Raw genomic sequence first — 13,495 nt, forward strand, 5'->3', positions numbered from 1 at the left:
GATGAAAGCCAAGGTCAGTGAATAGAATACAATTCCTGAATTCAAATCTGTCACTTACTGATTATATGATCTTGAGCAAGTAATCAAACCTTTCTTTTACTTACTCTCACAGTTAGTTCCTCTCCTTTTTTGTGTCCATATGACAGGTATTTAGGAGAATTCACAGATTTCATTGAAATCTGACGGGCCATGCCATAAGCACTTCTTCCATGACCTGTCTCAGTTAGTAAAATAATGGGAAGAATGCAATTCCACCTGCATAAACTACTTGAACAGCTACAGACAATAGTATTATGCAAGTACCAAGTATTATATTGTTATCATCTTACTATCTATTATTTCATGAAACAGATGGAAACTATTTGGACAATGGCCAGAAATTGACTAGGAACAATGGCCACAAATTGATGGAGAACAGATTTAGGTTGGACATTAGAAGGAACTTCTTCACAGTAAGGGTTGCCAGAATCTGGAGTGGGCTTCCAAGGGAGGTGATGCTCTCCCTTACCTTGGGGGTCTTCAAAAGGAGACTGGACAAGCAACTACCTGGGGTCATCTGACTGACCCCAGCTCTCATTCCTGCCCAGGGCAGAGGGACGGACTTGATGACCTACTGAGGTCCCTTCCAACCCTAACATCTACCAATCTATGAATCTAGGACAAAAGAACTCTGATTTGTGTTTGGCTCTGCTTTTATCTGTTTATGTATGCTTTCTAGCCTGATTCCTTTGCCTTCATAATAGAAGTGGACCTTCATAAACAGATAATTCACAGAATCAAGACTGGATTTAATGCAGACTTCTCTGAAGTAGCTTCTCTTTTTTTCTCACATGAAAAATATGAAACACTTTTCTTAACTAAGGATTCAAGAAGGAATGGCATCTATTAGATTATCTGACAATCTGCTGAAAGGCTAAAAAGTCTGTGATCATTGGAACCAATGCGGGACAAGAAGAGAGCATTTTGTTTTGAATTTCAAAATAATATGAGACGAAAAGATTTCTTAGGGTGATATCTTTTATTGCACCAACTGTGTAGTTGGGACAGAGTTAGACAAACTTTTGAATGCAAGACATTCTTCATCTGGTCTGACCAGTACAAGCCATTGCCAAGGAATCATGATGCCTTAACAATTGCATCATAACAGCTTGTATCAATATCCTTTGGTATTGAAACAATTGTTACATCTACCTATATGCACAGAAGACTTCAGCTTCAAAGAGTCTCCACATGGCACATTTCATCAGCACTAAAAACCAGTTATAGACAAAAAGGCACAAAGAATAAGATTTCATTTTATTTTTGCCTAATTTTAAATATAAAAATGTCACTTTAACTCTTAGAGTCATTTTAATGTTAACTAGGTTATTTAACTTATCACAAGGTACTTGCAACATTGGATTTGGTGAGCAGTTTGTTCTTGAAGTATTTTTCCTCTGTGTGGCAGAACAGAAAGTTGTGGGGGTAGGTAACTGTCATGCCTCCAAGCAGCACATTTTTCGACGGTCATAATGATTAAACTTTTTCTCAATAATGTAGTTTTTCTGCTCATGCTTTTTATTGACAGTCTTTGTTTCTTAAAGAACCTTCATTGCTTTTTTTCTTTTAAACAAAAACCTAGCAAAGAAACAGATGTGTCCCATATAAAATATGCAATAAATCTTGTCTCACAAATTCTTTGCTCTGAACTTTCTGACAGAAACTGTCAAATATCCACTTTAATTCTAGTATAAAATGTTCACTTTGTGTCATGGCGCCAACCACCATATGCCGGAATAAAGTCAGTAACCAGCAATAAAAAAAGGCAACATAAGCACCTTTGAAACAGTACAAGCAATCAACAGTGAAAAAGGTCTATATAAATCTATGGAGAATTAATCTCAGCTTTGCCACTATCCTGCTGTGCATTTACAATGAGCCTCTGCTCCCGACCACCAGAAGTGGCTTACTTTGCAAAAGGAGTGTGTGCTAATGAGGGGAAAATGCATGAAAGAAACAGTAGCTTTTAAACCCCTGTCCCTTGGATCGCCTAGAAGAGCATGTCTTAGGGTGTTTGAATGTGTGGGGCCACAACACATCTCACATTGCTGTACTTGAGCTGATCATGTGAAACCAATCTTTCCTAAGCTCAATCAGCAGAAATGACTTCAGCTTCATAAATCACTGTTATCATCCCACAGGAGGAGGTAATGCTATGGTTTTTCTCTTCTAAAACATTTCAAGCCACTGTTTTCACAAGCTTCTCTGAAATTAGATTCATTCCATTTGTACAATTACCCATTCTTCATCCACCAAATTGGCTGATGGCTGTCTTCTAATTAACTGATTATTTGGGTATTTACATCTACCTTATGTTTTAAAGAAGACCTGTTTCCTATTGGTATTAACGATCATACATCATTTATTCAAATGTATCACCCTTAGTATAAGAATGTGCTGATCCTTAAAGTTTTCACTTATGCTTACAACAGAAGACTGCAGTTATACCAAATCTGCCTAGTTTATTTCCCAAACACAGAACAGATTGGTTTTAACCTTATTCTGTTTGAAAGGAATTAGAACTAATTTTCCAGTTCTATAAACTGTTTGGATATACTTAGTCATCTCAAAGAGATTAATCTACAAAACCACATTTGGAATCCAACCACAGCATTATGTAGTTGATTTAAAAACAATTAAATTAAAGGTAGAATATGTTTCTATTATGCTCAAGTGCAAACAGACTAAAAGCTATTTACTTTTTGGAACCACAAGAGTGAGGGAGTGATTGATTAATGCTGGTTGAATAGCATTTTAACACTATGTGATTTTAACCAATTAAAGTGAAAGAATAGTTTGTACTTCAATGCTAACTCTTGCTATGGTATTAATACCTGCACAATATGGGAATAGAAAATACAGGATTCTAATTTTAGTCCTGGCTTTACTAAAGTGATTGTGTATTAGAGAACTGAAGAAATAATCTTTCAGACTGTCACATAAGCCCCATTTGAGGAAAATATCATTTTAAAGAAAACTTTACAGTTTACAGAAAATTCAGTAAACATAAACAGCTCTTTTTAAAGTACAGGTTTCCCTCGCTTTATGCAGGCTCTGTATGTGTGAATTCGCTCTTATGCAATGACCCTTTTTAATACCAAAAATTCGTTATATGCAAGGTAAATTCACTCTTATGTGATCAATTTGGTGGAAGCCCGCAGTCAGCTGCTTTGTGCAGTGCATTGTGGGAGTGATGTGCACCAAAATATACTCTCCTGTGTGCCTCTGTGCTCCTCGCTTGTCTGCGGCACATGTTTCTGTAGTTGCCATCCCCATTATGATAGTGCCCTGTGCTTGTATGTACTGTCTGCTGTTGGTGAGTACCAAAACTGTCTTGCAAAAGTGGTTGAAATGGGTCTGGGGGTCAGCACAGTTGAGGTCTTGGAACGTATCCCTATTTGTTACCTTATAAAGTGGGTTCCCTTTATGCAAATTCGAGTCATGTGCTGTTTTCCAGGAACGCACGTATAGCATAAAGCAAGGGAAACCTGTAATATTTTTCTGGAAATGTGAAGCTTATGTTGAAAGATATCTGAATAATGATACAGTAAAAGCTGCGCTATCCGCCATCTTACAAGCTGGCATACTCTACTAACCGGCATGCTGACTTGTAAGATAAAGTGAAACCAGAAATGCCCACCATGGCACTTGTGGTTTCTCCAAGCCCCCACGACCCGGGGGATGTGCAGGCCCCGCCTCCCTGTCCCATGGGGCCTACAGGGCCCATGGCACAGGCGGTGATGTGGCAGGAGGGACGGCGATGCCATGGGAGGGACACCCCAGACGTGGCAGGAGAAGCGGCGGCCGGGGCCGCTCAATTAACCAGCATATTTTATTATCCAGCATCCTCCATTCCCAGGGGATGCTGGATAACAGAGCTTTTACTATATTAGGATTTAGGATGCTTAGCATGTCATGGCTCTAATGTTCTAGTAAATCTACCTTCAACACTTTTTCTGTCCAATTTATGAACACCATTATCACTTTTAGAACAAAACATAATTTCTTAGGTTTTCTTTTATCATCACCAATAATCAACTGCTTTACTGTATTTGGATGGTATAACACTATTCTTCAATAAATATTAAGAATACTGAACATTCACCATGTCTAACAAGTATTTATTTGGCAGAAAACAGGATGTATCTTATAGTTGCATCTTACAGGGTGCATCTACACATCACCATATGGCAACATTGCAATGGCACTGTGCTTTAGTACTTCCTTTTGGCCAAGCACTAAAGGATAGCACAGTACAGGTGGTTACTGCACCGTGCATGTGGTGCATGGGTAGATTTTGCTGCTATGTCACTGTAGCAGTGCACTATACCTTGGGAGTGCACCACTATGGTTATGTAACTGATGCTCACGTGTAGACACATGTGATCACTGTGTCACCATAGTGCAGCGTACGGCAACATAGCACATCACTATGTCACCATAGGGTGACATGTACATGCACCCATAGATTAATTAATTCAGAGATGCATTAAATAGCTGGCTATCACCACACAAATATGATATAGGTTGGGATATACTAAACCTTTTACATATGGGGAAAATAAACTGAAAAACTTAAGTAGTTTTCCTAAGGCTGCACAGAGAATGTTCTTACAATAAGAAATTTTGTAGTTTTTAACTTCAAATGCAGTTAAAAACCATATATACACTAGTGCAAGCCAAATGAAATTTTCAGAAGACACTCAGGAAATCATGATTAATACCTGATGGAGTCAAATCTTCTGAAAATAGTTTTTAAGGGTTTTGACTTGTATATACTAGCATTCAACATTTTTTTAAAGTAGTACAGCCACACCTGCTGTTGAAAATGTAACATTTTCCTCTGCTTTCCATCCATTAGAGCAATGATGACTAATCTGTGGTAGGGATCCCTCAAGTGGCATGGGAAGCCTCTTCTTGTGGCATGCAACAAATTGGGTAGGGGACAGACAGCACAGTGGCAGATAATACAGGGAGCAAAAAACACATCATCAAATCAGACAGGGAGCACAGGAACCAGAAATCAGAACAGTATCTTGGTCAGCAAGCAGAAAGCAGAGCAGCAGATCATGTAGGGGAAAGGGATTGGAGTGACACTCAAGGAGGGTATAGGGCTAATTTGTGCGCACCTATTATGTTTGGCCCCCATTGTGTTAGAGCATGCTTTCTTTCCCAGCCAGGAACTACTTGAGAGAAAAAGAAAAAAGTCCAGTTTTAACCATTCATCTGAAACACAGAAAAATAATTCTGTTTCCTCAAGCATCTGGTGTAGATTAAATAATTCCCTCAATTACATGCATAGCAAATTAGATTTTTGAAAACTCCAGCAAAAAGGTTTCATGCTCACAGCAGCCAACTGATCAATACTTTCATGTTCATTAACATTATATTTATTTCCCATATTCTCAAAAGTCAGTTGCTGTTTTTAAATAGGGTGATTTCTGACTTCTAACTCTTTTAAAATTGGGAGCTATGTATTTAGGAATAGTTAGGAAATCACATGAAATAATGTGTAATCCATTTAAGCTTCAGGCTTAAACTTTTCTAATTAGAAAAATTAAACAGGTCCTGGTCAGTATTTTATTAGGAGCTTATCCAAAAACAACAGTAAAATAAACTGCCCAGATACATTTTTATCCCTTTGGTTATATGCACATGTGAAGTTTAATCATAGAGGGTACCAATACAGATGCCAGATGTCTGCTCTGATGCGTGCTAATTAGCATACATTGGAGCAGACTCGATTAATTAGCATACTCCAGCAGCCTCTGCATCACATGTATGCAGCATCTCCATTCTTCAAAATGGTTGCAGGGGTGCTTTAATGACAGCTCATTGAACAAGTTTTAGTTAAAATGCCCCCACTGCCTTTTTGAAGCATGGGATGCTGAGTACACATGACCCTTCGGGCACTTTAATTAAAGTGGCTCTCAGAGTGCCTCCCCTCCACCCTGCAGTATGTGTAAAGACTCCCAGAGTGCAGACACATGCCATGATTACTACAGTATAATTTATTCTGAATGTTATTTTGTAATATATGATTAGGTCTCCCAAACTGTCTGCAGCAGTTTTTTTGAGTTCACAGCCATTATGTGGGGAGGGAGCCAGTTGGTACTGGGCATGTGGTATCCCAGGATGAAATGGACAGTGGTAAAATGTACATCTGGTACACTGGAGTAAGTCATATCAGTGTACATAGGCAGATCCACGATTTAAAAAGGAGGGTTCAGGGGCAGCCCTGCAGGAGTGCTACACTCCCCTGCCCCCAGTCTCCCCACGACCACTGAGGCCACCAGCATTGGGACTTTTTGCAAATCCTTGAATAAGGCAAGACTCTTGCCACCTTCCCCAACATTTGGCACATCCTCCCTTCCCCTCCATGCTCAGCAGCACCTCCCATTTTTCCCACCTCACCCTCTCAACTCAGGCTTCTGGGGTAAGGAAGGAGAGACCTGCCCGCTACTGCCACCATCCCAGCTGTTTCTGCAGACCCAGGCTAATCTAGGGATAGCAACAGTGGCAGGCAGGTCCTTTCTTCTTGTGCCTGCTTCCAGGCTGGCTGGGAACACTAGGGCAAATCTGATGCCACCACAGCTCCCCATGCGGCCCAGCTGGAGCAGAGGAGTAGTTCTGGAGGTCCCCCTGGCCTCAGGTCAGCTAGGGACAGTGGCAGTGGTGGGGAAGCAGGGCAGGAAATAGGAAAGGGGAAGGGAAGGCAGGTACCTCTGAGCATAGAGAGGAAGGGAGGAGGTGCTGGAGGGTGATTTTTTACCCTTTTGAGGACTTTTTATAGTCCCCAGCTGCTACGCCCACACCAGGATCTGAAAGGGTTCTGTGACTGCATCACTTCACACCTTCTGGATCAATTTTTGCCAGCATATATCTATTTTGAAATTTCTAAGGAGTAATTTATCCCAGATGGGAGTGTTATATAGTGGTGTACACTGTATATCTATTCCCTGGAGTGATGTTAAATTGTTCAGAAGCAACCATGTTATATCATTGCACCTATAGGTAATAAGCCATCCTCTTTCTGTAGCTCCTAAGTCACTACTATAAATAATAATAATAATAATAAATTACAATATTGGAGAAAATTGAATCCTTGCATAGACAGCATAAGTATTATCTTGCATATTTTCTTTCTTCACACAAAAAACTCCGTCATCATAAAAAAGCCGTGAGTGGAATTTCCAAACTAGCTCTGTATTTTATGGCATTTGTTAATTGAATAAAACCCTTCAGTTTATTCTGAATTTTGCTTAATTTCTTGGGACTTGAAATAACAGAAGCTATCCCTACTGTTTAGTACTTTGGTTAAGTAATTTAGTATCCTAATGTTACTTTACATCTATCAGAATATGATATATTAAATATTTTGTTTTACAATAATAAAATGAGTGCTGTCTGAACCTGGATAAATCCCAGGTAAACTGTAAAATTGGCTCATTGCATAACTGGGTTTTTATATTCAAATCTATACAGTAGGCATGCTTCCTTTGTGGATAGTCTGTTGGTTCATATCAATCAAACCAGGTCTGTGGGTGTGGAGGCATGGTTGTGGGTGTGGAGGCATGGGGCCTCAGGGATTCCCTTGGTTCTGCATTGCCCCATTCCTGGGTGCTGTCCCAAGATTGGACTTGCACTGCCCTGTGCCTCTGCATGAGGTATGGGTCAACGCAGTTCCGGGCAAGGAGGCACTGGGCAGTGAGGGATGGGAAAAAGGGAACCTGTCACCTATTGTCCTGTATTAGGCCCCTGCCTAATGTGGGACAATGGGCAATGTGTCTGTCTTCCACCCAATGAAGTGGATCAATTGTGGTGGGACATACCCTGCTACACTGATACACCTCATCTGGAGAGATCTATTTATACCCTTAGTGCAAGTCTATTCCATCCTGGCCAAGTTCTCTAAAAACCGTGCAATAAGTAAGTGGATCTTCCTCATCCTTACTGCTTTCTATGTGATTCAGTCTTAAAGTAAGAAGACAGCATATTACAAAAGTAACTGCATTAATGATTTTTTCAGGGACTTGAGCAGGTTTAATAGAATTGCCCTTAAGTACCTAAGTCCACTTAAAAACCTTATAGGAGGAACAGAAACTGGCACATTGTCTAAACACACATTAGAACTGAAATAAACAAGCACTTGCCTACACAAGACAATTTCACTGATTTAACTTGCGAAGTAGTATTAAGCAGATTTAAACAAGTGCAAAAAAGGAGAGAATTCTCTGTTTGTTTTAAACTGGGAGGAAGAACATACAATACTCTCATAGTTTGAATACAACTGAAAATAAGTATCCATAACAACTTAACTGGTCATTTAAAAACTGACATGATGTAATGGATTGCTGAAAACAAAGCCTTAGTGCAAGCTTACTTGAACACTAACTTCAGATGAATTAGCACCTCAATCCAGACAACAAAAATGACCAGCACAATAGGATGGCATGCATAGGACATGTGTTGAAATAACCACCATGAATACTCTAATTTTAATGTTGTTATACATGCACATATATCAAAAGACAGTAGTATATGAATTTAATCATTCAGATAATTTTTAAGACTTATTCCTATTCATCCAAATCAGACACTCAACAATTCTTTATTTTAGACCAGCTCTAGTTCAACGTAAGCCAGGTGGCTTCCACAGTACATCAGTAGTGGCAGCTTTCCCTGTTTCAGCACCAGGGCTGAGCAGCTGGGAGTTGCAAGCCAGTGCTTCCTCCATTTCTCCCAGCCCCCCACATTTCCTGGCTTGGGCACAGGCTCAGCTTCCAGCTAGTGGGGAGCTACGCTAGAACTGGGTAGCTGGAAGCTGTGTTCATGCTGCTGCCACTTCTGTACTGAAGGTGGAGGGGGAGGAGGGGCAGGGGGGGAGGAGAAAAGGCTGCCATGTGGACATAGCTTCCAGCAGCCTGACCTTGATGCAACTTCTTACTGGCTTTGGAAGGTGCAGCTCTGCCAGAGCTGGAGGGAGGCTATGGAGCAGGGTGGAAGGGAAAAGCAGTAGTGGTATAGACACAGCTGGACATTACCTGGCCTCAGTACAGCAACTTGCTGCTTAGCCCTGGCATGGGTGCAGATCTAGGCATAGGCAAAGACCTTCAGCTCTATGGGCTGGATCCAGTGGCTCTACAGGCCAGATGCAGCCCAGCGGCCATACGCTGCTGACCCCTCCTTTAGCTAATAGCTGAAGAAACTCATCCACTTTGATTTATCACTGCCACTCTAGACCATCTCTAGCTATAAACAAACCAATGAAATACTATATGCTTATTGACTGGCTGATATTAGTGAAGACAACTACGCTTGACTTTGAAAACTTACATGGCACATTTTAAATGACATCTTACATAGATTATTTAATTTCTGTATTTCCCAACATCATCTTTGTTGTTGAACTAGTACAATATGAAAGGCACTGAATATAGTATATCATAAGTATTACTAGTTAACATTTCTGGTACTACAACAAACAAGACATGTCTCAAATGACATGGGATTTCTCAGAAACTATGTTTTTTGAAATTGAAGTTTTAATGTTCATTCAAGCTAGAATGAAGAAAAATTCTTTCTAAAGAACAAAATATTATGCATTTCACTGGAAATTTTTAGTGATAGCTAGCTGAAGACAGGAGGATATAAAAATAAAAACTGGGAAGGGAACTAACTATTTTATCTTTTTGCATTCTTCACACAATCAAAATTACATATATCATGCCTCCATGTGAAGCACAGGTTCAGAGCAGTTCCTGGCATGGAGGTAAGGGAGGTGGGGGACCCAGGGAATTCCTGATAACCTGTGTCCCTGTGCTGAGAGCCTTCCTGGGTTCTGCACCAGCTTATTCTTTAAATGGAGGCATGGGGCTATGCAGCTCCTGGCATGGAGACATGGAGCACTGGGAATTCCCCAAGTCCGGTACCTCCATGCTGGGATCCATGTGGGCTTTTCCCACTTACTGAGGTGCACCCCTGGAAACCCCAGGGTGGGTCTCCATAAATGGGGGAACCCAATATTCCCTGCTTACAGAGATGCAGCCTGAGATTCCCCAGGGCACATCTCCATAAGTGGGGAAAGCCAGCCAGATGCTTCTGGGGCTGAGGAGCCTGATCCTCTGTGAGAATTCTTGCGGTGCACAGGATTGGGGCCCTCAGGGCGCCAGAACATCTGCCTGGAGAGGCTGAAAAACACAGGCAGCTCTGGGCTGCCCATGCTGTCCCATCACAGAGCAAATGGATGTCCACTGCAGTAAAACAACACTGTTTTACACTACCTTTTGTCATGGCCACTGACATGGCACAACAATAGGAAGGGGCATCTATTTGCTCACCATTTGTCCCACCATAGATATCTTTATGGTGGCAGAAACGCAACATAACATGACACCTGTTTCTACCCTTAAGCACTTAAGTCCACTTACATGCTTAATAGATAGAATAGAATTTGGCCCTGTTTTCTACACAAAGAACTTGCACTATTTTAACTTAAACTGATTTTAAAATCAATTTAGTAAGAGGAGTTATTTAAGCAGGGCTTATTTAATTTGAGCGGAAACTGGTAAAACTTAAATTAATAGATATAAGACACTCTGAGCCTAAGATAAAATGTGCTTAAATCAGCTTAAAAGCATAACTTTTGATAAAATTGTACAAATTTATACGTAAATAGGTCCATTACAATACAGCAAAGTCAGAACTTTTCATCTGTTGCTCAAAGGCCTTACCTATACTCAAAGATTTATAGCTATATTTCATCAATGATTGACAGTGATACATCAGCGCCTATATATATTGTATTATATGTGGTGATTTAGACAGGACAAGGTAAAGATGCAGCTATTTATTGCAGCATCATTAAAATATGTGAGTCCTCTCTACATTACCCTTTACTCTACATTACTCTTTACTCATTGCTGGAATAGGGCTTTTCTTTTTTTTCTAGTATAAGTGATGTAAGTGGTGCTTTTTTGTATCCAAGTTGAATGTAAAAGAGTTTCACTGTTTCTTGAACTAAGTAGAACTGGCCAAATTTTTGAAAACTGACTAATAATTTTGTGTCCATCAGTGTTTGGGGGTCTAACACAAGAAAAATTTCTAGACAAGAGAGAACACCACCCTCCAACAATCAGCTTCATTCCTATGACTCAATTAGGGATTCTAAAACTGAGGCACCCCAAATTGCTAGTCATTTTTCAAAATCTTGGCCAGAGTTTTCAAAAATCATGTACACCATGTACATTAAAATTTTGATACATGTGTTTTCACTTTGCTGGCATCCTGAATCAAGTGTGATATCAGTTGGAAATGGTTGATGTAATTAACTACTTTTTGGCCTCTGTTCAGCAATTTTCAACTATATGTCTCTCAAAAACAGATTTCACTTTGCAGGATTTGGTCAGCAAGAAGTAGAGAGAACAAAAGTAACAACTTTTGTTCTTAATAGGGAAATGAAAATGTGATAATTTGCATTATGTTCTGAAAAGGCTGCAATGTTATATAGTACACTACCTGATTTTAAGATGGCATTTCAAACCCTGGTGTTCCCTGCTGACATTTTTTTTTTAATGGATGACTGAAAAATAAAGAAATATTTATTATTTTGTTATATTTATTATCCAGGCAATCAAATCCAAACATAAAAAATATGTTCTATAAAGAATAATTTAAAACAAAAGAGCAATAAGTCAAATCCTAATATAAATACAAATGTTTTCTATTTTTAGCTAAAGAAGAACACAAGAAAGAAGAGAATTGTTTGGAGAATGCAAAGAAATGGTAAGATTTCTAGTCCCTTCAAAAGATACTATATTTTGGTTAAAGATGATAGTGATAATGTGAATGCAATTAAACAGAAAAGACTACTGTACTTCAAAACAGAAATTTCATGCTTCCCCAAACCTTTTTACATCCTCTTCCAGAATAGATATAAATCAAATCAAGTGATTTGAACCAAATATTCTAATATGCTTACAGTTTTAATTTTTTAATTCCTTATCTGAATTCTCAACATATTTTAATAAATTATGAACAAATATTAATAAACTCTGTTTGAATGCCATTTTACCCCTTCTAAAATATAAATCAGTCAACTGAGAGAAGTCTTTGAACTTGTAATCTTTCTAACATATGGATGTGTATCCATGTCATAATTTGCTTTGGAGAAGCAGGCATAAGGGAGAAAAGTGGGCAGAAGTTAACAGTTTCAAAACATTGCTTTACAAATTATGCCTGTGTAAAGCTTCTGACTTCCATATTGTTGCAAACAAGATATACTGTTACTGTAAATGGTCTTAGTTGTCAGTATTTTAGGTGATTTGGGAGAAACACCTTGCCTGTATTTTATATTGCATATGAAAAAATAAGACTGAATATTTCATGTTCAAACTACAGTTTTTTTGAATCCTGTTAAGATGGAATTGCAGTATTCATGTAAATTTAGTAAGAAAAAAGAGTTTACAGTAGATACAGAATTTCCTTTTCACTAGTTTTTGAAGCAATCATAAAAAATGAGTAATGGACAAACGTTATATTTGACATATCAAAACTAGGAAAATGTCACATGCAAGGCAACTATTATGTAACAAAAAAGAAATACAGATATTTGTATTATCTCCCTCACAAACCAAGAATTAACTCTTCAGAAAAATGTAGCAGCATCTTTGTTGGTTGAAAGAGGGCAGGTTTTACATCTTATCTAAAGATGAATGCAGAAGAAAGACCAATCTGATTCATTAGAATATACTAATTCATCAAAAACATGGTTTGAGGGAAACACACCAGTTTCAACAACTTTTGTTGCATCTCACACAGCGCTGCTTGAGGATCTCCAAGCACTTTATGAGCATTTTCCCAACACCTTTGCAAGGGTAGGTATTACTGTTCCCCTTTTCAGGTGGTCCAGCTGAGGCACAAAGCACTTAAGGAAAAGTTTCACCCAAGACAAGGCAGAGCTCAGAATGGCCTTGACTTACAAGTCATTTGTCTGATTGTAATCATATGTGTACAGCTCTCTCCCTACCCTGTAGTAATACTGGGATATTATCATACAAATCTAGTTAGTGCATTTCAGTGCGTATGGTCATACATTAGATTTAACTGATTTTTAAAGATGTATTATTTTTTCCTTATTTTTGTATTTCTTTAATACAGGCAAATCCAAAGTAGTTTGGGGACGTGTTGTTTGAGTGTTATGCTTTTTATATCAAGTAATTTTTTACAGACTTGCTGTCTTTGCCCTATTACTACAATTTTTGCTGAAGAGTTTTCTTGGTGGTGTCTTATTTAACATAATATATGAAAAAGAAATCCAGAGATTCCTAATTATCTAAACATATGTAAAGTAGCTTTAAATCATTTAAAATATATTTTCAATTTTAGGGCTAGGTTCACTGTTATGCTCTAGATAGCTGTACCCTTCTTATCAATATAAGAAACAAGAAAGAATAGG

General features: G+C 38.8%; 1 protein-coding gene across 3 annotated transcripts in view; it reads left to right on the forward strand.

Annotated features, from left to right (window-relative positions):
* Positions 1-13,495, forward strand: part of FMN1 (formin 1) — a 251,494-nt gene that overhangs the window by 202,732 nt on the left and 35,267 nt on the right. For 2 of the 3 annotated variants that reach the window (XM_090033492.1, XM_090033494.1), the window contains one exon: positions 11,772-11,823. In XM_090033492.1, coding sequence (XP_089889618.1) covers positions 11,772-11,823 — 52 coding nt within the window. Of the gene's footprint in view, positions 1-11,771; positions 11,824-12,858; positions 12,915-13,495 lie in introns of all 3 variants that reach the window. The other variant, XM_090033495.1, reaches the window with a different exon arrangement.

Source organism: Crocodylus siamensis, chromosome 2, assembly GCF_052110815.1.
Source record: "Crocodylus siamensis isolate JL-2025a chromosome 2, ASM5211081v1, whole genome shotgun sequence".
NCBI lineage: Eukaryota > Metazoa > Chordata > Crocodylia > Crocodylidae > Crocodylus > Crocodylus siamensis.